The sequence below is a fragment of the Carettochelys insculpta genome, chromosome 2, assembly GCF_033958435.1.
Source record: "Carettochelys insculpta isolate YL-2023 chromosome 2, ASM3395843v1, whole genome shotgun sequence".
NCBI classification, from domain to species: domain Eukaryota; kingdom Metazoa; phylum Chordata; order Testudines; family Carettochelyidae; genus Carettochelys; species Carettochelys insculpta.
Genome location: NC_134138.1, coordinates 6822246 through 6848366, shown reverse-complemented (window position 1 = coordinate 6848366; position 26121 = coordinate 6822246). Strand labels below are relative to the sequence as shown.

Sequence of the window (26121 nt, the reverse complement as noted above, 5' to 3'; positions counted from 1 at the left end):
CTCCTCCCCCAGGAGCAGCCCTCGCCTTTTGCTGCTCTAGAGAAGTTAGACAGATTTCTGCAATACAGAAAAGCAGATCCCTCTGCATAGAAAGAGCTCACACAACACAGTTTAGCTAAGAGCCTGTGTATTTACAAACAAAAGAGTTGTCATGATTTCCACACAAGTGTGCGCAGCAGAGCCCCGCAGTCACCCAACAGCTGAGACCCTAGGCTGGAGTACAATCAAAGCAGGCATAGGACGGGAGGTATTTGCACCAAGTTCTGTAACGCGGTTCAGCCCGGCTGGGGCAGTCAATAGACACCAGTCCCACGGGGATCCTACCCGCTGGCAGGAGCCGCCAGGGGTCCGCTCTCGCCTCCCGTCTCCAGCTCGCAGCTTCCCGGCTCGTGGCCCTCCGGGGCCGGGGCGCCACCTCCCGCCGCCGCCTCCGCCTCCGCCTCCTGGCACACGCGGATGGGAACTGCCCGACCCGCCGCAGCCGGCAGGGCCACACGGGGCGCCTCGAGGCACAGCTGCCCGGCCGGGGACAGCGAGCACAGCACGGCCTGCGCGTCCACCTCGGCCGGCAGCAGAGCCTCTCGCCGCAGCTCCCGGTACTCGTAGGAGCGGACTCCAGCCTCCGACTCCGTCCGCTTCTCCCGCCGCCCGCTCACCGTCACCTTCCTCCCGTCCACTCGCACCGCCAGCTCCGCCGGGGAGAAGCCGCTCACGTCCATGGACAGCCGGAACTTCTCCTGCCCCGGATCGGGACCCGGACCCGCCGCCCCGGCCTCCTGCCCGGCGCCCTCCGCCCCCTGCCGGCCGCTGCGCCTCGGCTGCCCGCTGCGCTCGTCTTCCCCGCCCAGCAGGGGATAAGCCCGGAGCAGGGAGCGTCTCACCCGCTCCATGTCCGCCACGTGCGACTGCACGTCCCCCACCAGCTGCTCCCACAGGCTGGGAGGCTCCGCCAGGAGGCTGCGCGCTGGGGCGCTGCTGCGGAGCCACAGGGGGTCGTGGTCGTAGTCGTAGGACCGCCACACGCGGAGCGGGAGCATCTCGCCGGCCCGGAGAAGCTGAGACAAGTTAAGGGGGTGCCGCTGCCCAACGCCGCAGGAGCCGCTTCTGTCCGTCTCGTCGCTGACTGCCACTGGAGCAGCCGCCGCAGCGCAGCCTTTTATAGTGAGCGCCGCGCGCGCCCGACACCTCGGGAACCTTCGCGCGCTGGGGGGCGGGGCTAAGGGCGGGGCCTGCTCGGGAGGGGCGGGGCCGGCAGTGGGCGCTCCGGGCTGGGCTGCGCTCGATCCTTCCCGAACCCGCTGGGTTCCCCGGGAGGGGCCGAGTCTGAGCGCCGCGGGGACCGGGCCAGGGGCTGTGGGGGCCCGATCCTGCTCACCGCAGTGACGCAGAGATCGGAGCCAGTCGGGCAGCGCCACTGGTGGGAACGCGGGTCGGGCGCCCGGCCAGGGACTACCTGTCCCGGTGCATCGCTAATGGCCCGCGCAGGGCGGTGACTGTCGGGGGGGTTCACGGATCTCCCGCGAGAGCCCAGCGCTGCAGCGCACACACCGCGGCCGGAGCAGGGCCGGAGCAGGGCCGGGAGCCGCCCCCCCGCCCCAACTCCGGGCTGTTTCTGCTCCGCAGCAGGGAGCCCTGGCCCGGAGGGGCCCGAGTCACATTTGCTGTGTTACCGTTTCTGGGTGCTGGGACCCGGGGAGCTGCATCGAACAGACAGGTCAGAACAGAAGCCAGAACCCGTTGGTACAGTCCGTCTCGGGGAGAGGGGTCCGGGGGGAGGGGCTCCCCTTGGCGGGGCCTTGTGGCTCCTTGTTCCCTCTGCAGCCAGCCCAGGCGGTCCCACTCAACAGCCCAATTCCCATTCAAACCTGCCATGTCCCTCTTCCCTCCTTTGTCCTGTTTGTGGAAATGGGGGAATGAGCCCACTGTGGTCGGGGACTTCACTGTCCTCTATATTACCACCCTGCCGCGCACCAGCAAAAAGGTCTGAGTTCTCCCACCCACTTCCTTTACCCAATGGCCTCCCTGACCCCCTGAGGGCTCCCCTTCTACCCTCCTGAGTAGCAGAGGCCTTGAAATCCCGCCAAGGCTGGGCCCAGATTTTCTGGGCCTGAACCCAAACCTTGCAGTCACTTAGGGAAGGGGGTATGGTGTCCCCGCTCCAGGGTGCTCTCTCTTCGCACTGGAGGCTTTCCTGAGCTGCTGATCACTACATATAGTGCAAAGCAAACACAGTTTAGTGAACAAGACTGATGAAAACAAAAAGAATAAGGAAAAATGAGAAAGGTTAAAAGAGAACCCGCAGCCCTGCTCTGTGGCACTGGGACGTCACAACCAACAGTCTGCTGAGTGTAAGCACAGTCCACACTCTGCGCCTGGGAAGTCCCAGGGCTCTCTCAGGCCCCGGCTGTGCTGCTGGGGTGGGGGCTGCAGGTTGAACACGCTTCCTCATGCAGTGACCACAGGACTTCAGGCTCGAAGTGGCAAGACCTTTCTCCCACTCGGAGTTACAATCCCTCGCCGTGTCTGACCTGCAAAGTGGTTGCCTCACTTTCCCTTGGCACAGCATCGGTGCATTGTGGCAACAGGCGTTTCTTTTGCTACGAGGACTTCTCAATGGGAGGCAATGGCCTTTTGTAACTTAGGCAACCAGGTGACACCCTTCTTCCCCTGCAAATGCAAAAAGCTTGTTGGCCCCTTACTAAAATTGGCTGTGCTGTCTCCCTGCCCAGAGCCTCTCTCCACCTTTTGCTAGTCCCAGCTACACACCACACCCAGCTGCAGACTGTGGTCCTTTGCCAGCCTCCAGCTCCTTGCATTGCTTCTCTGACTCCCCGTTTGGCTCTCTGCTCACTGCAGGTCTGCGGCTTAGCACAGCGTCAGAGGTGCAGCGGAGTTTGGCTGTATCTTCTAAAACAGCAAGAAGTCCTGTGGTGACTTATAGGCTAACAAATATTTTGGAGCGTAAGCGTTCCTGGGCAAAGAGCTGCTTCATGCAGCTTATGAAGCATGTCTTTGTCCACAAAAGCTTATGCTCCAAAACATGTCAGTCTACAAGTTGCCCCAGGGCTTCCTGTTGTTTTAGCACAGGATTGGCGCTCTTTGGGCTGAATGGGCCGCTGGCTCAGTCACTACAGGTCTGCCTCCTGTGCTCCTTAGCTCTTTCCTCTCCCCAGGGAGACCTAGCCAAAACCCAGTTCAGAGGGAGGTTGGGACCCAGCCTCCTAATTCTCTGATTGGCCTGTCAACCTGTCAATCTGGCTGACCTGGCCTGTTGGCCTCTCTCCATTGTGCTTGGGGACTGTCAGTCTCAGAGCCCTTGTTTCTCATGGACCCTTCCCCCTTTTAGTACCGGGAGCTAGCCAAACAAAACCTCCCACTGAGTTTTCATAAGGGGCCAAGAGGCCCCTTACCTTCGCAGGGGAAGAAAAGTGTCACCTGCTTGCCCAAATTACAAAGGGCCATTACCTCCCATTGAGAAGTCCTCACAACAAAAGAAACGCCTAGTGCCACTATGCACCGACGCTGTGCCACGGGAAACTGAGGCAACCACCTTGGGTTGCTAGAGAACAGATGGAAACACGTGCAACCCAACCAGGAGAATAAAATCCTCACGCACCAACTTCCTCAGCCCTACGCCCACCAGACCAGCTCCACCCTCGCTGCTGTTACCCACTCCTCATTTGTGAGACACAAAATTGTCTTAACTTTGAGAGGAGCCAAGTCCCAGAGCTGCCCAAGGCCCCCGAGCACCCTGAACAGTTCCCATCCGGTCGGGAACCAACCCCCCAGCGCTCACAGCTCCTGAATTGCGTGTCCTCCTCCTTCCCGAGTGCACTTGATTTCCCGGGCAGGGCTGAGGCTGAGTGCTGGGGCCAGGCAGGGCTGGAGCCCTGGGGAATTACTGTCCAGTGATGGGTCCCAGGGGGCAGAGTTGGTTTGTAGCGTCACAACAACCCTGAGTCCTGCAGCGCCTCAGTGACCGGCCCTGTGTTACTGACTGTCCTGGTGCGGCGCAGTGCGAGTCCCGGCCCATCCAGGGACTTGCAGTGCAAACATCCCGGGTGTCTGTGTGGGACCACCACCTGCATTGTCCCCGGCCCCACTGATCTCTGCCCTGCCTGCGCTAGGATTGCAGGGCCGAGGCAGCGATTCCCCCATGGAGTGCACCCCCGCATGGCCCAGCCTGACTGTCACCTCCCTCTGGTCTGGGCGCACCGCGCTGACAGCGGCCCGGCCTCGGCCTGAGAGCCGCGCCCAGCTGAGGTGTGCCGTGGAGAGACACAGGCCCAGCAAACCCACCCGCCACACGTGTCACCCGGGCGCTGTGTACAGCAGGGGCTGGGACCCCCCACCCCGTCCGCCCCTGGGAGCCCCACACGCACTGGGAACAGGGGGGTGGGGTGACAGCAGCCGCAGCTTCCCGAGTGCCAGCACCCAGAGACAGGAACAAAGCAGCTGGGACAAAGCTGGAGCCGGGCGGGGTGGGGGGGTCAGGGGCTCTTTATAACGAGGTGACTCATAATACTATAAGGAGACACGTAGGTAGGCATCCTTCAATCCCAAGGGATCATGGGTTTGCTCCCCAGTTGGACTGATTCGAGCAGCGTCTTCTGTGGCTGTGCAATCCAATGCGGGAGTGGCAGTCCTTTCCGCACTGTGAGCAGCAGTAGGCAGATGTCGCTCTGGTATCACGGGCAGGGATCTTCCTGAGGGCTCTCCTGTCTTCCGCTTCCTTCACCAAGGTAGTTTCATACATCGCAAGAGCTTCCTTCACTCCCTGTTCCCAGGCCTGCCTGTCTGGGGCGAGCGATTGCCAGGTGTTCACGCTGACAGAGAGAGCGCTGAGGTCACGCTTGCACGTGTCCTTGTAGCGCAATTTAGGTCGCCCTTTCGGCCTCTTTCCAGACGCCAGTTCGCCAAAGAGGAGGTCCTTCGGTATTCGGCCATCCGTCATGCGTGAGACATGGCCCAGCCAGCGCATACGCCTCTGTTTGAGAAGGGCGAACATGGAGGTGGCGCCTGCCCTCTCAAGCACTGTGCTACTGGGGACCTTGTCCTGCCATGAGACACCGAGTATGCGCCTAAGGCAGCGCATGTGGAACGTGTTGAGCCGCCGCTCTTGTTTTGAGCGCAAAGTCCATGTTTCACTGGCGTACAGCAGTGTGCTCAAAGCACAGGCTGTGTAGACCGGCACCTTGGTGTTGTGGCGAGCTGTGTAAAGTTAGTGTAACTAACACGGCTTCTGTAAGGCTCAGTGCCCATGTGATTAGCTCTGCTCACTTGCTGGCAGACATGCAGACAATGCTATGACCTCACACAGGAATGTGCAGAATGGACTGTAAGGAGCTGGAAAGACCTGGATGTAACTGAACTGGGAGTACTGGCTTGTCAAAGCTAAGATGTTGAAGAATTACCGCTTGACAGCTGGAACATACCTGTTTGTTCATCCGTTACTGTAGTCTGTATCCACTCAAAATCAAATGTGTCCTAGTACCTGTGTTTGACCAATCAACTGTATGCAAGTTAAGACTATAAATGATCCATGACTTTGTTATACGGGGTCCCTCTCTCTGGAGAGGTACCTTAGGCGCATAATAAACACCTTGTAATTCTACCCCGGAGAAGCCTCTATGTCTCTCAGTTAGCCGAATGCTGTTGGTTCTCTGACAGTGTGTACAGTGAGCTTATTGTTAGCCTAGACTCTCTCTGTCAGCCTGGAGAATGTTGTGGTGGCTTTTCCAATGCGCTTGTTGATCTCGCTATCAAGTGACAAGTTGTCCGAGATTGTCAAGCCTGGGTACATGAACTCATGGACGACTTCCAGTTCGTAGTCTAGCATGTAGATAAATGGCTCGTTACCCACGTTTTGACCCATCACCTGGGTCTTCTTTAAGCTGATTGTGAGACCAAATTCCATCCATGCATCCGCAAAGCGAGTTATGAATCACTGCAGTTCCTGCTGAGTGTGAGCAGCAATAGCTTCATCGTCAGCAAAAAGGAACTCCCTTAGATGCTTCATAAGCACCCTGGTCTTCGCTCTAAGCCTCGACAGTTTGAAGAGGTTGCCGTCCATTCTTGTGCGGAGAGAGATGCCCTCTGTAGCAGTTCCGAAGGCATATTTGAGCAAAACTGCAAAGAAGATGCCGAACAGTGTTGGAGCCAACACACACCCCTGCTTCACTCCGCTGAGAATCTCAAAGGGTTCGGATGTGGATCCGTCCTATACGACAGTCCCCTTCATGCCTTCATGGAAGGCCCTAATAATGCTGAGCAGAGTTGGGGGGCAGCCGATCTTAGCCAGAATCGCGAACAGACCTTTTCTGCTGATGAGGTCAAATGCCTTGGTCAGGTCGATGAAGGCAATATACAGAGGTTTGTTCTGCTCCCTGCACTTTTCTTGTAGTTGCCTAACAGAGAAAACCATGTCTATGGTGGACCATTCAGCTCTGAACCCACACTGAGACTCAGGGTAGACTCTCTCCACAAGAACATTGAGCCTCTTGAGAACAACACATGCAAATAGCTTCCCCACGGTACTGAGAAGGGAGATGCCCTGATAGTTGTTACAATCGCTTTTGTCACCCTTGAATGTTCTTGAAGACAGTAACGATGTTAGCATCCCTCATATTTTGCGGTACGCTGCCTTCTCTCCAGCATTGGCAAAGTATTCCATGCAGCTCTGAAACTAGGGTACCATTGGCACATTTGAGGATTTCTGAGGGAATACCGTCTTTCCCTGGGGCTTTTCCAGAAGAGAGTGCTTTTAGCACATCGCTGAGTTCCTCCAAGGTGGGCTCAGCATCGAGTTCAGTCATGGTGGGCAGAGACTCAATGGCATTCAGGGCTCTCTCTGTAACTACGGTCTCTCTGGCGTACAACTGTGAGTAGTGTTCCACCCAGCGTTCCATCTGCTTGGTTCTGTCCTTCAAGACCTCGCCTGTGGCCGACTTACATGGGGCAGTGTTTCTTTGTGACAGACCGATGGCCTGCTTGATCCCATCATACATTCCTCACATGTTACCAGTGCCGCGGCCTGCTGAATCTTGGAGCAGAGTTGGAGCCAGTAATCATTGGCACAATGCCGAGCAACCTGCTGCACTTGACTCCGAGCAGACCGGCGCGCCTGCAGGTTCACCTCACTGGGAGAGGACCTGTATGCAGCCAGTGCCTGTCTCTTCTTCTCAATCAGGGGCGTCAGCACTTCAGTGTGGGCTTCAAACCAATCAGCAGGCTTGACTGTCTTCTTCCCAAAGGTAGATATTGCAGTATTATAGATAGCGTCCTGTAGTTGTTCCCATCTTTTTCTGATATCAGTGTCGTCCGGGCGGGGCAAGGCCTCTTCAAGTGCTTGGACAAACTCGCATACTTTTGAAGGGTCACGAGTCTAGCCAGTGTCAATGTGCGGCCTCCCTTCCTTTTTGGAGCGAAAGAATCTTCGCGGCTGGATGTTCATCTTACTACACACGAGCAAATGGTCAGTGTCACAGTCTGCGCTGTGGTAGCTACATGTCACCCTGATATTACCTAAACGGCTGCGTTTGGTAAGGACGAGCTCAAGCTGGTGCCAATGTTTCGATCTTGGGTGTCACCACAAAACTTTGTGCTGGGGTTTGACCTTGAAAAAGGTATTGGTTACGCAGAGGTCATGTTGGGAGCAGAGTTCAAGGAGGCGCCATCCGTTTTCATTCATCTTCCCTGTTCCAAACTGGCCCGGACAGGATGGCCAGCTGTGGTGGTCGCTGCCAACCCTGGCGCTGAAGTCGCCAAGGATGAATAGCGGCTCATGGGAAGGTACCTCACTGATGGCCATGCATTGCATTGCCGTGGAGACACACATCGCATAGAACTGGCAGGGACCTGAGGAGGTAGTTGAGTCCTGTCCCCAGCCCTCTGGGCAGGACCAAGCACCATCCCTGACACTTTTGTTTTTTAATCTATTTGCCCCAGACACCTCAAAGGGCTCCCCAAGGACTGAACTCACAACCTGGATTTAGTAGATTCCTCCTGGGCAGGCCCCAACCCCTACAAAGGAGAAACAGCCCGGAGTTGTGGGGGGGCTCCCGGCCCTGCTCCGCCCGCGGTGTGTGCGCTGCAGCGCTGGGCTTTAGCAGGAGATCTGTGAACCCCGATGACAGTCACCGCCCTGCGCGGGCCATTAGCGATGCAGCGGGACGGGCAGTCCCTGGCCAGGCGCCCGACCCGCGTTCAAACTAGCGGCGCCGCCCGACTGGCTCCGATCTCTGCGTGACTGCGGTGAGCAGGATCGGGCCCCCGCAGCCCCTGGCCTGGCCCCCGCGGCGCTCAGACTCGGCCCCTCCCGGGGAACCCAGCGGGTTCGGGAAGGATCGAGCTCAGCCCAGCCCGGAGCGCCGCTGCTGGCCCCGCCCCTAGCCCCGCCCCTCCCAAGTAGGCCCCGCCCTTAGGCCCGCCTCCCGTGCACGAAGGTTCCCGAGGCGTCCGGCGCGCGCTCCGCTCACTATAAAAGGCAGCGCTGGGGGCAGCTGCAGCAGTAGTTGACAGGGGCTGGACGGAGCGACTGAGCGGCAGCGACGTAAATTTGTCTCAGTTCCTTCAGGCCAGCAAGATGCTCCCGCTCCGCGTGTGGTGGTCCCACGACTATGACCCCCTGTGGCTCCGCAGCAGCGCCCCAGCGCGCAGCCTCCTGGCGGAGCCTCCCAGCCAGTGGGAGCAGCTGGTGGGGGACGTGCAGTCGCACCTGGAGGACATGGAGAGGCTGAGACGCTCCCTGCTCCTGGCTCGTGTTCTTCTCCGTGGGGAAGACAAGCGCAGCAGCCAGCGCGGGGCGGAGGGCGCCGGGCAGGAGGCCGGGGCAGCGGGTCCGGGTCCGGCTCCGGGGCAGGAGAAGTTCCGGCTGTTCATGGACGTGAGCGGCTTCTCCCCGGCGGAGCTGGCGGTGCGAGTGGACGGGAGGAAGGTGACGGTGAGCGGGCGGCGGGAGAAGCGGGCGGAGTCGGAGGCTGGAGTCCGCTCGTACGAGTACCGGGAGCTGCGGCGAGAGACTCTGCTGCCGGCCGAGGTGGATGCGCAGGCCGTGCTGTGCTCGCTGTCCCCGGCCGGGCAGCTGTGCCTCGAGGCGCCCCGTGTGGCCCTGCCGGCTGCGGCGGGTCGGGCAGTTCCCATCCGCGTGTGCCAGGAGGCGGCGGCGGGAGGTGGCGCCCCGGCCCCGCAGGGCCACGAGCCGGGAAGCTGCGAGCTGGAGACGGGAGGCGAGAGCGGGGCCGCGGCCCCGGAGGCTCCTGCCAGCGGCCGGGACCCTCGTGAGCCCGGGACTGGGGTCCATTGACTCGGCTCAGCCCGGCTGGGGGCAGACGTCGCTGCCGCTGGGGCGGGCACAGGACACAGTGGGGCGGCCCCTGACTGGCCCCGGGAGAAGTGACGGGACCAGCGATGATGCTCCGAGTTTCCATCTCCGCCTCTGATGTGTCTGTGCAGGATTTGTCCGGGACTTGGATTTGTACCTGGGAACGTTTGTGCGCGATGGACTGCGCGGGCGGGGACCGAGATCAGGGCTGGGGGTTTTCACGTGGGGGGGGGAAGGTCTGTGAGTTGTGCCACTGGGTGTAGTTGTGAGAATAAAGAAAAACCTGTTGTCTGAACAAAGGCTGTAGAGTGATTGAACGATCCCCCCCCCAGCCCCCAACTGTCTCGCGGGGGGCACTGACTCCCCTAGAATTTTGAGCCGGGGTAGGTGAGTGGGGGCGGGTTACAATGACTGGGAGCCTGAGGACTGGGGCGGGCTATTATGCGGGGCCAGAGGGTTAAAGGAAATACCCGAGTTTGGGGAGAACTTAGGCCTGGCCGCTCCGCTTCCCTGCCCAGGACTCTCGCCATTACTGGCGTGTGCCGGAGTTGTTCCGGCCGGCGAGGCCCCTGCACCCGCCAGCGACGAACCAGGTCCACCGTCTCCGCCAGCCCAGGGGCGGTGCGCAGAGCCAGGCCCCTTAGCCCAGCCGAGGTGTTTATTGCTGCTGGTTAAAGGTCAGGTCACGCCCAGGGCCCTTAGCCCACAGCCCGCGGCGCAGCTCCCGAATCGTCCTTCCCCAGAGCTCTGGGTCGGCCGGGCAGGGCCGAGACCGAGCCTTGGGGCCGGGCAGAGCTGGAGCCCTGGGGAATTACTGTCCAGTGATGGGTCCCGGGGGGGGGGAGGAGTTGGTTTGTAGCGTCACAACAACCCAGAGTCCTGCAGCGCCTCAGCCACCGACCCGCTGTTCCTGACGGTCCCCGGTGCGGCTCAGTGCGAGTCCCGGCCCGGGCCGGGCACCTGCGGGGCGAACATCCCGGGGGTCCCTGCGCGGGCACCACCCGCGGTGTCCCCAGGCCGGGATTGCAGGGCCAAGGCAGCGATTCCGCCACAGACTGGAGCCTCGCGTGGCCCAGCCTGACCGTGGGCTGCTGCCCGCGGCTGTCAGGTCCCTCCCGGGCTGGGCGCACCGCGCTGACAGCGGCCCGGCCTCGGCCCGAGAGCGGCGCCCAGCTGAGGTTGTGCCGCGGAGAGACACAGGCCCGGCAAAGCCACCCGCCGCACGTGTCACCCGGGCGCTGTGTACGGTGGGGCTGGTACCCGCTGTCCGCCCCGGGAGCCCCACGCGCACCGGGAACGAAGGGTGGGCGGGGGGGCGACAGTAGCCGCAGCTCCCCGAGTGCCAGCACCCAGAGACAGGAACAAAGCAGCTGGGACAAAGCTGGAGCCGGGCGGGCGGAGCGGGGCGGGGGCTCTTTACACTGATGTGACTGGGGCCCCGCCGGTGCAGGGCTCCCCGCTGAGAAGGAGAAACACCCCGGAGTGGGTCCGCCTCCCACCCCTGCTCCGGCCGCGGTGTGTGCGCCGCAGCGCTGGGCTCGAGCGGGAGATCCGTGAACCCCGCTGACAGTCACGGCCCTGCGCGGGCCATGAGCGATGCCCCGGGACGGGCGCCCGACCCGCGTTCACACCGGCGGCGCCGCCCGACTGGCTCCGATCTCTGCGTGACTGCGGTGAGCAGGATCGGGCCCCCGCGGCGCCCAGACTCTGCCCGTCCCGCGGGGAACCCAGCAGGCACAGCCCAGCCCGGAGCCCCGCCCCCAGCCCCGCCCCTCCCTAGCAGACCCCGCCCATCGGCCTCGGCCCCTCATGGCAGCTCTGGTACCAGTGTCTCTCTTTTCGCGGGAAATAAACCCCCCCGATGACGTCACAGCTGCTGCGGGGTGCAGAGGTGGCAGATTTCTTGACTTGGCCGTGCCCTGAAGGCGTCCGAGTCCCTTCTCCTGCCTACGGGTCTGGCAGGGGAGGGCGGGTTGGCAGGTGAATGTGGGGAATGCGTGGGTGGGGGTGTGGGTGGGGGTGGGGAGATCCGGCGCTAAACACGAGTGGAGCTGGGGGACCTGGCCAGGACAATTCCTGGAGCCTGGACACCACCGGCCCATATACCTCACTGCCCCTCCTCAGGTGCCCTGTGAGCCCCAGAGTGAGCCATGGGGCAGTGCCCTGCAGCACCCCGGGGAGCTCCCACCATGTGATGTCGTGGTATCGTTGTGGGCCAAGGCCTGGCTGTAATTCCTGGAGCGGGTGCGCGCAGCCCTTTGCCAGGTAAAAACCGGGGGCAGGGGGACAATCAGGTGACATCAGCGGGGTCGTGACCCCTTCAGAGAGGCCGCCCTGCCCAGAGAGACTCACACAGGCTGGTTCAAACTGGATTCTCCCTTGGCTCACAGATCCGACAAGGCCATTGGATAAAAGACTCCGGCTTTCCCATGGGGGGGCTGCCAGTGGGGAGCAGGGCGGGAAGGGCCGAAACTGACCAGAGCTCAGGCTGGAGCTGGGGTGAGTGTGAGCTGTGTGGGATGGTCCTTGGCCGGCCCTGTGCTGTCTCTGCAATACTCTCACTGGAACTCTAAAGACTAACAAAATAATTTATTAGGTGATGAGCTTTCGTGGGACAGACCCACTTCTTCAGACCAGAACAGACTCAATATTTAAGGCACAGAGAACCAAAAACAGTAATCAAGGTTGACAAATCAAAAAAAATTATCAAGGTGAGCAAATCAGAGAGCACAGGGGCGGGGTGGGGCAGGTTGGGGCGGGGCAGAGGGGGAGTCAAGAAATAGATTAAGCCAAGTATGCAAAAGAGCCCTGGGACATTATAGGGGCTCTTTTGCATACTTGGCTTAATCAAATTCTTGAGTCCCCACTCCCACCCCCACCCCCACCCCTCTGCTCTCTGATTTGCTCACCTTGATCATTTTTTTCTGATTTGTCAACCTTGATTACTGTTTCTGGTTCTCTGTGCCTTAAATATTGAGTCTGTTCTGTTCTGGCTATGGTCTGAAGAAGTGGGTCTGTCCCACGAAAGCTCATCACCTAATAAATTATTTTGTTAGTCCTTAAAGTGCTACTTTACTGCTTTTTGGTTTTGATAGTATATAGACTAGCACGGCTTTCTTTCTGTTACTAATCTCACTGGAACTGTCACTGTGCTCACTCAGGAGCAGGTGGTAATGGAGACCTACTGGGTAAGCTGGGCACAGCCCCAGGCCTGTGTGCTCAGGCTGGATTGTCGGGGAGCTCACAGTGCAGGCAGAGTAGGAAGCTCCCACACAGGAGAGAGAGAGCTGGTGGGGGCTCTGCCAAGCAGAGGTGATGATTGGAAGCCAAAAGCCCAAAGTCACACCCATCTCCTAGAGCTGGAAGGGCCCTTGCCAGGTCATCTAGTCCAGTCCCCTACCCTCTTGGCAGGACCAAGCACCATCCCTGACATCTATTTGCCCCAATCGCAAAATAGCCTCCTCAAGGATTAAACTCACAACCCCAGGTTTAGCATGTCAATGTTCAAACCACTAAGGTATCCCTCCCCACAAAAGTTGCTGCCCTTTCCCAACCATGATGGGGGAATACAGGTGCTGTTGCCTTGCAATGTGCCAGTGCCAATCAGCCACGAGGGCCATTTCCTCCAGCCAGCCCTTGCAGATGCCCTCCATGGCTCAGAGCTGCTCAAAGGCCAAGGAGAGCCCCAGAGCCCCAACTCAGAATTGTCCAACTAGGCTGGGGAACACTTGTGGTGGGTTGGAGCCCAGGAGGCCTCTTGTGTCTGTACTCTGATCATGCCACTGATAGCACTTGCTGCCCTCTGGGATTCCCCGCCCCTGATCCTGTCCTGCTGGGCCAGCAGCACTGGTCTACCCCAGGCAAGGAATAGGGTTTGGGCAACAGCCCCTCATCAGGGCAACACCCATGTTGAATCCACAGAGGTTACATGAGACTGTCCCTGGTCACGCTGCTGAGCCACCTACCTGCCCTCTGGAGCACCCCACCACCCTGTCCTGCTGGGTCCTACCCCCTTAACTCCACCCTCACACCTGGGCCAGGACACGGCAGCAGTGGCTGATGACAACAGCAGGGCGTCACTTCCCTTTGTCCCTTCCCATGTACTTAACATGCAGTGCAAACTGCAACCTGAAATGCACATGCGCAGCTCATAGAGCAGGCAGGGAGCTTGGGACATCATTGAGTCAAGTCCCCTGCCCTCTTGACAGGACCAAACACCACCCACCACCCCCCGCCTTTTTTTTTTTTTTTAAATGAACTATGTGCTCAGGTCCCTAACTGGCCTCCTCAGGGACTGAGCTCATAACCTTGAAGTTAACAGGCTAATGCAGAAACCAGTGAGTTCTCGTCAGCAACATGAGATGGGTTGCCTCCCCTGGCTCTACCCCCATCACTCACCCCATGAGTAATATCAGCCTCAGTCTGCTCCACTCTGCTCTGCTATCCTGGCCTACAGCGCCACGGTTCTCCACAGAGACATGGGGCTCAGTGGGCTGGGAGGGTGAGACTCAGCAGGTCAAAGTGGAGCAGGTTGACCCTGGCTTTGCCCTCCTGCTGTGTGGTGCAGGAGGGAGAGGGGTGGTGTAGCCAACCTCTCAATGCTCCTACATCCCTCCCCCCCACTGCTGCAACCTGCCCTCCTAATCGTCCCTCGTGTAATCCAAAAGACAGCTGTGATGGCTGCTGCAGGACCCATAAGAGATCAGAACCTGGGCCAGCCACCCCACCCCATTCTATGGATGGGGTAGATGTAAGAATGCCACCTGGAGCTGGACTCCATCTGGAATCTTGTAGGTTTCCATGGGGGTGGGGAGGGTTAACAAAGGGTTCCCACACTGGAGAGTTTCTGTGGAATTGTACAAGAAATTTTTCCATTTCACTTTTTTAGTGGTGTATAGAGAACATTCTACGTAGTCAAGTCTTGATGTACTAAGATTTAATGGTCACAGAGTGGTACCCAGGTTAGGCTGTATCATCACAAAATGAAAGAGTAGTCCTGTAGCACGTAAACGCTCACACAATAATTTGTTAGGCGATGAGCTTTCTTGGGACAGACCCACTTCTTCAGATCTAGAACACTGTTGTCTGTCCTATCAAACCATTTTGAAGCAGACACAGACAGAGATGCTTATGGTCATTATTCTGTTGTGACTCCTGAAGCTGACATTGTAATATAGTAGGGTAAAAGAATGGAAGGATGTGCTCTTTGAAATTCTGTTGGTGTAGCCAGGGGCTGCCGGGGCCCAATCCTGCTCACCGCAGTCACACAGAGATCGGAGCCAGTCAGGCGGCGCTGCTGGTGTGCATACGTGTGTCAAACGGGACAGACTAACAACCCAGGACCCTTTGGGGAGAGGCTGGATGACAGCTTAGAGGGAAAACAAGGACAACCTGAGATAATAAACACCCATGGGAAGACCACCAAGACAATGAACCATTATAAAAGGATTCCTTCCCCATCAGGGCCGAATCTGTCCACCCCTGTAGACTATCGACTGGGAGGGGGGGTCCCCCTGTGCCCTGCACCCTTTCCGCAGTCCGATGTGACTCTCGTTCACCAGGTAAAACAGAAGGTCACTAGCTGACAGGGACATGGTGTAGAAGAGATTGGTCAGAACTAGGCACAATCACTTCAATCTATATTGGGGAGAGGGGATCCTTGAGCTGGGGCCCTGTCCCTGCTTCCATCCTCTGCAGCCAGATGACACTGCTTCACACAAGCAACAACCTAGAGGACAGTAGGAAATGTGCAACCCAGCCAGGAGAATACAATCCTCACAAACCCCACTTTGTCAGCCCTCTCCTCTCTCTGCAGAGACCAGCTCTAACTTTGCTGCTGTGGCCACCCCTGTTAAGCCTCCTGAGATAACCTAAACCACTGCCTCAAGCCTCCTGCCCTGTCCTTCCAACTCCATTCTCCCACACCCACCTCTCTGTGCCCAGCCCTCACCCCCTATCCTCAGTCACTTTCCACCCTCTGCTCTGAACCCCCACAACAAAACCCCTATGTTGACATCACCGCCTACCCGGTGTCTGAGCCTCTCACACACAGTCCTCAGCACCACACCCTTCCCTCATCACAACAACCCCACCTTTTAACTAGAGCTCCTCCAATCACCTGCACCTCTTCACCCTGCCCCACTTCTATCCCGCCAATCAAGCATCACCCCCCTGCCCTCCCCTCTGCCACATTCCACCCCAGCTCTAAGCTGCCCCCACACCAAAACCCTGCTGAGACATCTACACCTCTGCCCCTGCTCAGACCCCGTTCACACCAAACGCTGAGCTCTGAGTCACACCCACTCTGCCCTCATTCCAGCAACCCCTCCTCTCCCTGGGCCGGGCCCTACACATCCAAACTCCTGCCACTGCTTCTCTACCACCACCCCACAAGCCTTCTGCCCTTACAGCAACCATGGACCCTCACTGCAGCACCCTCCACCCTGGCCCCTGCCCTGAGCACCTTGACTGTCCCAGCCCCCAACTTCTCACTCCCACTCCATTCACTTTGTTCCATCACCCATTCCCCACCCCAACATTTGCCCACCCCTCTAGTTATTCTCACCAAAGACAGAAAGAATGCAAATGTTGTCTAGTGCCATCAAGCCCTGCGTAATCTCAGGCTTTTCTTAATACCAATGCCTTCATTTTCCAAAAACACAGTCATTTGTAAAAACCGTGGACATTTTCTGTTTATTTTCCAAACACAGGAAAAATAACCCACCTCACTTTTCTTAAATACATGGGCAATCCTGGGCCAATTTCCTAGTCGGTTCGAGATTGCAGAGTCTATCTGTGGATGTGATGTTTGTTCACAAAATCGTCTTTTCCAGATCTGAAGAGGTGGCTCTGCCCCACCAAAGCTAAGAAACAATTGTGTTAATCCTTTAAGTAACACATGACTGTGGTTCTGTTTTGTGAAGATACAGACTACCAGAGCTACCTCTCTGAGACTCCTCTTAAACCCGAAGAGTTACAGCCATAGAATTTGGTCCGCAGCTTCCTCCCGCCCTAACTTAAACCAAGGTCAGGTGTTGGTGGAGGCAGAAAAGTGGGAAATGCCTGAAATGCCAGAGTTCCCCAGGCTGTGGGAAGGGAGGGGCACCGACAGGAGGGATGACCCACTTCAGACTCACCACTGGGGGTAGCAAAGGCAGGAAAACAGCAGGCAATTGGTGACACCTGCCAGGGGAGGTAAGAGCCTCTACCCTGACTCCCCTCCCCCAGCGCCCAGCCACACCATTGCTGTGCCAGGGGAAAAGCCCCAGCCCCGACCTGCTGCTGTGCCACGTCTGGGGAAAGAGCCGTTTGCAGTGCGTCCTTCTTCCCTCACCTCCCTCTCCAGGGCTGGACAAAGCAACCGCAGCCCCCCTCACCCACACAGACACAGCCTTTGTGGGGGCCAGGGAAAGATGCCGTGTCTCCAGCCCTGGCCCGTACCACAGTCCATGCTGGTGCAGGTTATGAGCCCCCCAGCAAGGAGCCCAGCCCAATGCTCCCCACAGGAGCTGGGCCTGGGGCTGCAGAAGCTGCCCAAGCTCAGACCCCTCCCAGCATCCTGAGATGCTGGTGCCAAGAACTGGAGCATGGACACCTCCAAACAGATGCTGGGACTGAGCACTGCAGCCCTTCCCCCCACCCCACCATGGATCAGCTTCACATTCACCTCTGTGAGCGCCCTCCCGCCCCAAACCCCGAAATCCCTCACCCCTCCACCTATTGCCTTCCCTCCCCTGGCCTGACCCACCCAACAAAACCCCTGCTGTGACATCTCTCCTCCCTCCTTCCTCTACTCCTCCTCCATTCCCTCTGCCCTCCCCCCACCTCCTACCCTCACCCCACCAACCCCTCCCCTGCCAGGAGATTTTCCGCCCGACCCCAGCATCTTACTCCCTACACTCCATGGCCTGGCCACAGCCCCTTGCACTCCCACACCGCCTTTTAACCCCCCACCAAAATACACGAGCCCTCAGGCCCTGCCCTCTACCGCCCCCCACCCCGACCTAAACTGCCCCGTACTACAGCACCGTCCCTCGAGTCCCAGCTTCCAACTCTCCCAGGCCTCCGCTCTCACTCCTAGGCCAGACACCCCTCGGTCCCTCCGACCGGCGTGCGCCGGCCCCTCTGTTTATTCTGACACAGGTCAGCGCTTGGAGGAGACACGTGCAGCCTCCGGGATCCTCCAATCGCTCTGGACCGGGGTCGATCATTCCACATCTGCGCCGCACGACTGGCTCCGATCTCTGCGTGACTGCGGTGAGCAGGATCGGGCCCCCGCAGCCCCTGGCCCGGCCCCCGCGGCGCTCAGACTCGGCCCCTCCCGGGGAACCCAGCGGGTTCGGGAAGGATCGAGCCCAGCCCAGCCCAGCCCAGCCCGGAGCGCCCACTGCCGGCCCCGCCCCTCCCGAGCAGGCCCCGCCCTTAGCCCCGCCCCCCAGCGCGCGAAGGTTCCCGAGGTGTCGGGCGCGCGCGGCGCTCACTATAAAAGGCTGCGCTGCGGCGGCTGCTCCAGTGGCAGTCAGCGACGAGACGGACAGAAGCGGCTCCTGCGGCGCTGGGCAGCGGCACCCCCTTAACTTGTCTCAGCTTCTCCGGGCCGGCGAGATGCTCCCGCTCCGCGTGTGGCGGTCCTACGACTACGACCCCCTGTGGCTCCGCAGCAGCGCCGCAGCGCGCAGCCTCCTGGCGGAGCCTCCCAGCCTGTGGGAGCAGCTGGTGGGGGACGTGCAGTCTCACGTGGCGGACATGGAGCGGGTGAGACGCTCCCTGCTCCGGGCTTATCCCCTGCTGGGCGGGGAAGACGAGCGCAGCTGGCAGCCGAGGCGCAGCGGCCGGCAGGGGTCGGAGGGCGCCGGGCAGGAGGCCGGGGCGGCTGGTCCGGCTCCGGGGCAGGAGAAGTTCCGGCTGTCCATGGACGTGAGCGGCTTCTCCCCGGCGGAGCTGGCGGTGCGAGTGGACGGGAGGAAGGTGACGGTGAGCGGGCGGCGGGAGAAACGGACGGAGTCGGAGGCTGGAGTCTGCTCCTACGAGTACCGGGAGCTGCGGCGAGAGACTCTGCTGCCGGCCGAGGTGGACGCGCAGGCCGTGCTGTGCTCGCTGTCCCCGGCCGGGCAGCTGTGCCTCGAGGCGCCCCGTGTGGCCCTGCCGGCTGCGGCGGGTCGGGCAGTTCCCATCCGCGTGTGCCAGGAGGCGGCGGCGGGAGGTGGCGCCCCGGCCCCGGAGGGCCACGAGCCGGGAAGCTGCGAGACGGAGACGGGAGGCGAGAGCGGTGCCGCGGCCCCGGAGGCTCCTGCCAGCGGCCGGGACCCTCGTGAGCCCGGGACTGGGGTCCATTGACTCGGCTCAGCCCGGCTGGGGGCAGACATCGCTCCCGCTGGGGCGGGCACAGGACACAGTGGGGCGGCCCCTGTCTGGCCCCGGGAGAAGTGACGGGACCAGCGATGATGCCCCGAGTTTCCATCTCCGCCTCTGATGTGTCTGTGCAGGATTTGTCCGGGACTTGGATTTGTACCTGGGAACGTTTGTGCGCGATGGGCTGCGCGGGCGGGGAATGAGCTCACGGCTGGGGGTTTTCACATGGGTGGGGGGGGAAGGTCTGTGGGTTGCGCAACTGGGTGTAGTTGTGAGAATAAAAGGAAAATGTTTGTCCGAACAAAGGCTGGAGAGTGATTGAACGATCCCCCCGCCCCCAACTGTCTCGCGGGGGGCACGGACTCCTGTAGAATATATAGGAAGACCCCTGTGGGTGGCCTGGCCTGGGCTGTAGGGGGCAGGGCAGAAAATGACTAATCAGCCTGGAGCTGTGTCAAGGGGGCTTACGTGGGGCCCTGGGGCTGGAACAGGTTGCAGAGTTCTGGGAGAATCCACACCGGGGTGTTTGGCTCCCCCCGAGCCACCATAAGGGCTACGTCTACAGGTGCACGCTACATCGAAATAGCCTATTTCGATGAATAACGTCTACACGTCGTCCAGGGCTGCAATGTCGACGTTCAACTTCGACATTGGGCAGCACCACCTCGAAATAGGCACTGCGAGGGAATGTCTACACGCCAAAGTAGCACACGTTAAAATAAGGGTGCCAGGAACAGCTATAGACAGGGTCACAGGGCAGACTCAACAGCAAGCCACTCCCTTAAAGGGTCCCTCCCAGACACAGTTGCACTAAGCAACACAAGATCCACAGAGCCGACAACTGGTTGTAGACCCTGTGCATGCAGCATGGATCCCCAGCTGCGGCAGCAGCAGCCGGAAGCCCTGGGCTAAGGGCTGCTGCACACGATGACCATAGAGCCCCGCAGGGGCTGTAGAGAGAGCGTCTCTCAACCCCTCAGCTGATGGCCGCCATGGCGCACCCCACTATTTTGAAGGTACAGGATGCAGATCGTCTACACGTGCCCTACTTCGACGTTCATCTTTGAAGTAGGGCGCTATTCCCATCCCCTCATGGGGTTAGCGACTTCGACGTCTCGCCACCTAACAGAATGCAGAGGGCCTGCCCAGCTAGGGTGTGTTTTGCTGTGGGTTAAAGAGGAGACCAGGACCAGGCTGTGCTCAGCCTGCAACGAACAGTAGCCGAGATCAAAAATTAACTCCCCATTTCTGTGGCATCAAACGGTCCGAGCCTCAAAATTCTCTGAGTCCCAGAGCTGCCCCTGCCCAGCTGGGAACCCTCCACTGGGCGCTCACACCAGCAGCAAGGGCTGCCTGAGGCTGTGGATGGGGCAAGCAGGAGGCACAGCTCTGAATCAGCTGCCCTCCTTCTGAGGGTGCTGGGTCTTCTGGGTGAAGCCAAGGCTGGGCAGTGGGGCTGGGCGGGGCTGGAGGTCTGGGGAATTACTGTCCAGTGATGGGTGGCAGAGTTGGTTGTAGCATCACAAGAACCTAGAGTCCTGCAGTGACCAGCCCTGTGTTACTGACTGTCCCCACTGCTGCACAGTGCTAGTCCCAGCCCAGCTAGGGACCTGCAGGGTGAGCCTCCTGCGTGTCCCTGCCCAACCCTCACACGCTGTGTCCCCAGCCCGGGATTGCAGAGCTCAGGCAGTGATTCCACCAGAGAGACTGGAGCCTCGTGTTGTCCAGCCTGACCCTGGGCTGCTGCCTGCGGCTGTCACCTCCCTCCCAGGCTGGGTGCACTGTGCTGACAGCAGCTCAGCCCCAGCCCAGCGCCCAGCCGAGGTGTGCCACAGAGAGAGACAGACACGGCAAACCCACCTGCTGCATGTGTCACCTGGGCGCTGTGTCCAGCGGGGGCTGGGACCCCCTGGGAGCTCCACATGCACCAGGAACAGGGGTGTGGGAGAGACTACAGCAGCTGCAGGCTGGGTGGCATTGAAGGCTCTCAGAGGGAGTGTGAGAGAGGTGCTGTGGGGCTCTATGGTCACCGTGTGCAGCAGCCCTTAGCCCAGGGCTTCTGGCTGTTGCTGCCGCAGCTGGGGATCCATGCTGCATGCACAGGGTCTGCAACCAGTTGTCGGCTCTGTGGATCTTGTGTTGTTTAGTGCAAGTGTGTCTGGGAGGGGCCCTTTAAGGGAGCGGCTTGCTGTTGAGTCCGCCCTGTGACCCTGTCTGCAGCTGTGCCTGGCACCCTTATTTCGATGTGTGCTACTTTGGTGTGTAGACGTTCCCCCGCAGCGCCTATTTCGATGTGGTGCTGCCCAACGTCGAAGTTGAACGTCGACGTTGCCAGCCCTGGAGGACGTGTAGAAGTTATTCATCGAAATAGCCTATTTCCTACCGGGAGGTAGGTAGGAACCAAAGGGCTAGGAGGGAGACTGCAGGAACAAGCTAAGGGTGGGTGGTGTGGATGTGAGTGAGGTAAGGTGCATAAGTGTGTTGTGGTGATGACTGAGGGGTTCAGGAGCTGGCTGGAGGTTTGGGGTGTGGGAGGGAGGGTGAAGGAGTGGGTTGTGTTTGGGAGATGAGGGCAGGTACAGGCTCAGCTAGGGTCTGGGCTGGAGGTGAGAGTGCAGTAGCAGGCTGGGGTCCTGATGGGAAGGAAGGAACAGGCTGAGGGGTGGGGGTCTGGGTGGGAGGGTGCAGGAACAGGGTGGACATGGGATGTGTGACATCCACATGCTGCTGCTGCTGCCGCCACACACTCCTTGGAGAGGCTTTTCACCCACTGCACTCCCAGACACTCTCCTCCCCCCTCCTCAGCTGCTCTGATTTGCCAGAATTCTCACCAGAGTGTCAGGAGAAGGCTCGCTAGGTGGCAGGGTGCTTCTGTTCCCTCTGCCAATGTGGGGGGAAGAAGAGGAGAAGGAGCGTGCACGCGCACGCACACAGCGAGCGCCCATGGTGTGGATCTGATCCCAGCCCACCTGACTCTAAGCCTGCAAGGCTCAGGACTCAATGCCCTCCACCCCATTGGGGGCCGTGAGGATTGGATCCAGGTGGTCTGCAAGGTGGTCTCCTTGTCAGTCAGAACTTTCACTGGATATGATGAGGGAGCATTGAGTGTGTAGTTCCCATGGCTGCAAAGATAGCCTTGAAAACAACAGAGAACTAGAGTTCAGAGCCTGCAAACAGCCGGAAGCCATGTCTCTGTGTGAATCTTCCTTGCTCTGGTTCTCATTGGGTTGCTAGCTCCTGATGCTTAATGTGTGAATGCTTCTGGGACAGCAATTCACTGTTTCGTTAGCAATTCCCGAATTGTTTTAGTGGGTTGGATGGGGGTGTGGGTTGGAGTGGACTCTATAGCACAGGTGGAATTGTTGGTGGCTGGGCAGGGGAGAGAAGAGGGAGACCTGAGACCTGCATGGATGGGGAACAAGAAGAGAACCCAAGGGCAATCTTGAAGGCTAGTTCTTCCACCCGAGTGCTCAAGGTGATGACAAGGTGCATTGACCAGTAAGAACATAGTTAATTTTGCTATACAAAGGCCACTATCTACCGCATATCTATTTGTGTAATCTTAAAACTAGGGATGTTAAACTTTAACCAGTTCTCCTCAGTTTAGGATGGCTTATGGCTAATCAGAATGGGCTGCAGCAGCTCCCTGCCTGTTGCCAAAGCAGCAGGGGTGGTCCAGGCAGGCTGTAGATGGCCTTCTCTGGCCTGGTTGGAGCACACCCAGGGCCACCACAGATAGGAGCTGCTCCAGCCATGTTAGAGTGCCCACGGGGCAGGGACACTCCAGCTTGGCCGAAGCACCCCTGGTCCCCTGGCTGCCTCAGCTACCCCTACCAAAATCTATATACTGGCCCACCGACCATAATTAAAAATGGAACTTCTCCCTTTCTGTAGGATGTTTGAAAACTGTTTTAATTTGTAAGCTGTTTGGGGTGCGGCCTGTTTCTTATCCATTTGTACAGTCCCTAGCACAATGGGGTTCCAAATATGGGTTTGGGGGCTTATATAAATGTTAATGCAAGTGATCTTATTTTAAGACTTTCAAGACTCGTTACTGACTTAAATGATCTTGTAATAAATTGTAGTTGATAAACTTGGGGTGGGAGAGGGCTGATAAGGCAAACTTCTGAGGAGAGCAGTCCAATAAGTCTTGCTATACAACTGGAATTTGTTCTGAACTTCGTTGGCACTTCTTGTTCTGTTTCAGGTGCAGAGTGTTGACATATCGGCTTTCAACAAGATCTAAGAGCAAACGTTTATCCTTTCTGGAACTAATAAAAGGTCAAAACTGAGTGTGGATGGTGTGGCATGTGTTTCTTTGCAGTGTGTGCCTGCCCCACAGGGGTTTGAAGATGGTGGCCAACATCCCCAGGAGTCTCTTGTACATCTTACTAACAAAGCTGCAAAATAGGAGAGAGTCAACTATCATTCCCAGTGTCATGCTGTGCTGGTATCACAAGGAGTCCTATGAAATAGCCCAGAGTGAATACTTGGCTGAGTTTCATGATTCCACTTCAGCCAAGCCAGGGTTGGGGTCCCATTGCCTCCTTTAGTCTGAGACCCAATGTGCAAACATAAGCTTCCAGTGTCAGGCTTGTAACTGGTGTCTTCCTGAAGACTCTAGATTGACAATAATTTGGTTTCATTGTGCTTAGCAGTGGCCATTAAAAGAATGAGGAGTTTTTAGGGTTTCCTTTATTTAGATCTACTTAAAAACAGCTCAGTGTTCAGAAGTGTTGCTGGTTTATTAAGTAACTTCAGAATTAGCTGCCTTTATTCACAGCAGCTGCTTTAGCCATGTTCTTATTTTAAAAAAAAAATCATCTTGAACATGAAACTGCCCTTTGAATGTGTTTGCCACCCGCAGGTAGCAGGAAGGCAAATCCCCTTATCTCCTTCCTCTGAGGACTTGCAGATGGCTTAACATGGAGAGGGGTCACTGGGCATGTCTGAAGTGGCACTGAGTACTCCCTCCCCTAGATGCATGTCTGACTGGTTCCTGCTTACCTCCTCAGGGTCTAGCTGATCACCACATGTAGGATTGGGAAAGAGATCTTGCCCCCTGCCCCTCCCTTGGTCAGACTAGCAGCGACCTTGGGATTTGTCACTTCCCTGCCATTGTGTGGCCGCAGGTCGCTTACAGTTGATCTAAATAGCTCTTACTTCACTATTTTCCTGTGTTTGACAGGGACCTTGGGTACTGGTACACCACAGGCCCTCCTGTTCTTTGCCTATGGTACATAAGTCTGGTTTCTTGGGGGTGTTAGTGCTTCAGGCTAGTTTCAGCTGTTAGGGTTAGTGCGCAGGTGCTGGGTGGTTTTGGTTGCCTAAACTGTGCAGGTCAGACTAGAAGACCTAGTTGTCCCTTCTGGTTTACTCTGAGTGTGACTAATTGAGCTGTGTGACCAGAGGAGTAGATACTTGGATGTCTTAAGCCTGGTCTACACTAGGGAACAAAGTCAATCCCAGATACGCAATTCTGGCATGCCATTAGCATAGCTATAGAATCATAGAATACTAGGACTGGAAGGGACCTTGAGAGGTCATCAAGTGCAGCCCCCTGCCCCAATGGCAGGACCAAATACTGTCTAGATCATCCCTGATAGACATTTATCTAACCTGTTCTTAAATTTATCTCCAGAGATAGAAATTCCACAACCTCCTTAGGCAATTTATTCCAGTGTTTGACCACCCTGACAGCCAGGAACTTTTTCCTAAGGTCCAACCTAAACCTCCCTTGCTGCAGTTTAAGCCCATTGCTCCTTGTCTTAGCCTCAGAGGCCAAGAACACCTTCTCCCCCTTCTCCTTATGACAGCTAGAATTGACGTATCAGGAGCAATTTTGTTCCTGAGTGTAGATCAGGGCTCTTTGGGCGCGTGCTGATGTCCTTTACTGGATGTGACAGTGTGGAGTACCAGGGATGACGGCTGAGCCCAGAGATTGATTTTGCCACATCTGCCCAGATGTGGCAAAGTCAAACTCTGGAGGATGAATCGTGGCATGTCAAATGCTTGGTAAGTATAGACGTCCCCTCAGTTTCAATATTCAAACTAATATTACTTTCAGTCATTGAAGAATTTGATCAATTGAAATAGGTTAGGATAAGCTATGTTAAAAATCCTGGTCTTAAACCTGACTTGGGACTGCTGTACAGTAAAACCCCAAGATACATGCAACTCAAGTGTACGTATCTTGGGTTAATATGACTAACACCCCTGACAGGATCTGGAAAATTGCTTCTTTTGGGGCACCAGCCTGACTTTTGGCTGCCACCCGCCAGGAGCAGTTTTCTGGTTCCTGGCTCCCTGCTGCACTGTGGTAAGCTGGGAAACTGACCAGCGCTGGTGCTCGTCAGTTCCTGGCTCCTGCAAGCAGAGGGGAGCTGGGAACTAGGCTGTCTCCTGTGAGCTGTGGGGAGCTGGGAACCAGGCTGTTCAGTTTCCTGGCTCCCAGAGTTTCACAAAAAATAATGTAAGGTTGCCAGGAACACAACCTCCACATGAGTTGGGGCTCTACTGTATAATTCTTAAGCAGTTAACGTATCTCAGCTTCCATAATAGGCTAGGGTACTGGCCACAGCAGGATCTAAAAGACTTCATAGAAATGTAGGTCTGGAAGGGACAAACATAGGATAGGTCATCTAGTCCAGTCCCCTGCAATGAGGCAGGGCTAAGTACTGTCTAAATTGGTGGCTCTCAAACAGAGGGGTACATAAAAGTCTTCCACGAGCGTACATCAACTTATAGAGATGTACCTAATTTTTACAACAGGCTACATTGAAAGCGCTAGCCAAGTCAGAACAAACTAAAATATCTAGATGACTTGTTTATATAGTTCTGTATACACTGACATGTAAGAGAATCAACCAGACTAAAAATAATGTAATTGTAAAGTAAAACTGCAAAGAGAGCCATTTTTCAGTTATAGTTGCTGCGACTCTTGTCTGGCTTTTTTTGTAAACAAGTTGTTTTTAACTGAGGTGAAATCTTGCATACCTCCAAGTTAAATCATACAACTGAAAGGGGAAAGTCTGGAAACGTTGAGCCAGTGATCTACATCTTCTCTGAAAGGTGTTTGATTTGCTAATTCTTACAAACCTTCAGTGGCCAAGAATCCACTACCTCCTGAGGTAACTCATTCCAGGGCTTAACTACCCTGCCAGGATTTCTTTTTCTTCATGTCTAGCCTAAGTGTGTCTTGCTGCAATTTAAGTCCAATACTACTGGCTCTGTCTTTGGTGAGTAAGGAAAACAATTTCATAGAATCATAGGGCTGGAAGGGACCTCAGAAGGTCATCTAGCCCAGCCCCCTGCTTCAAGCAGGATCAACCCCCACTAAGTCATCCCAGCCAGAACCCTGTCAAGCCAGGACTTAAAAACCTCTGCAGATGGAAAATCCACCACCTCCCTAGGCAATGCGTTCCAGTGCTTCACCACACGCCTGGTGA

General features: G+C 57.4%; 3 protein-coding genes across 3 annotated transcripts; 2 read left to right on the top strand and 1 right to left on the bottom strand.

Annotated features, from left to right (window-relative positions):
• Positions 1–110: 110 nt before the first annotated feature.
• On the bottom strand, positions 111–1116 carry LOC142008400 (heat shock protein 30C-like). Its single transcript, XM_074985591.1, has one exon. The coding sequence runs from the start codon at positions 1035–1037 to the stop codon at positions 321–323; it is 717 nt and encodes a 238-aa protein (XP_074841692.1). The 5' UTR covers positions 1038–1116; the 3' UTR covers positions 111–320.
• A 7412-nt stretch (positions 1117–8528) lies between these two features.
• LOC142008399 (heat shock protein 30C-like) lies at positions 8529–9540 on the top strand. Its single transcript, XM_074985590.1, has one exon. It carries the CDS (start codon positions 8585–8587, stop codon positions 9302–9304), a length of 720 nt encoding a protein of 239 aa, XP_074841691.1. The 5' UTR covers positions 8529–8584; the 3' UTR covers positions 9305–9540.
• An 8319-nt stretch (positions 9541–17859) lies between these two features.
• Positions 17860–18876, top strand: LOC142008398 (heat shock protein 30C-like). The gene has a single exon (XM_074985588.1). The coding sequence runs from the start codon at positions 17927–17929 to the stop codon at positions 18656–18658; it is 732 nt and encodes a 243-aa protein (XP_074841689.1). The 5' UTR covers positions 17860–17926; the 3' UTR covers positions 18659–18876.
• The last annotated feature ends 7245 nt before the right edge of the window (positions 18877–26121 follow it).

Bases quoted from the DNA above. Each gene is read 5' to 3' on its own strand.
- LOC142008400 (XM_074985591.1), bottom strand. From the start codon at position 1,037: ATGCTCCCGCTCCGCGTGTGGCGGTCCTACGACTACGACCACGACCCC.
- LOC142008399 (XM_074985590.1), top strand. From the start codon at position 8,585: ATGCTCCCGCTCCGCGTGTGGTGGTCCCACGACTATGACCCCCTGTGG.
- LOC142008398 (XM_074985588.1), top strand. From the start codon at position 17,927: ATGCTCCCGCTCCGCGTGTGGCGGTCCTACGACTACGACCCCCTGTGG.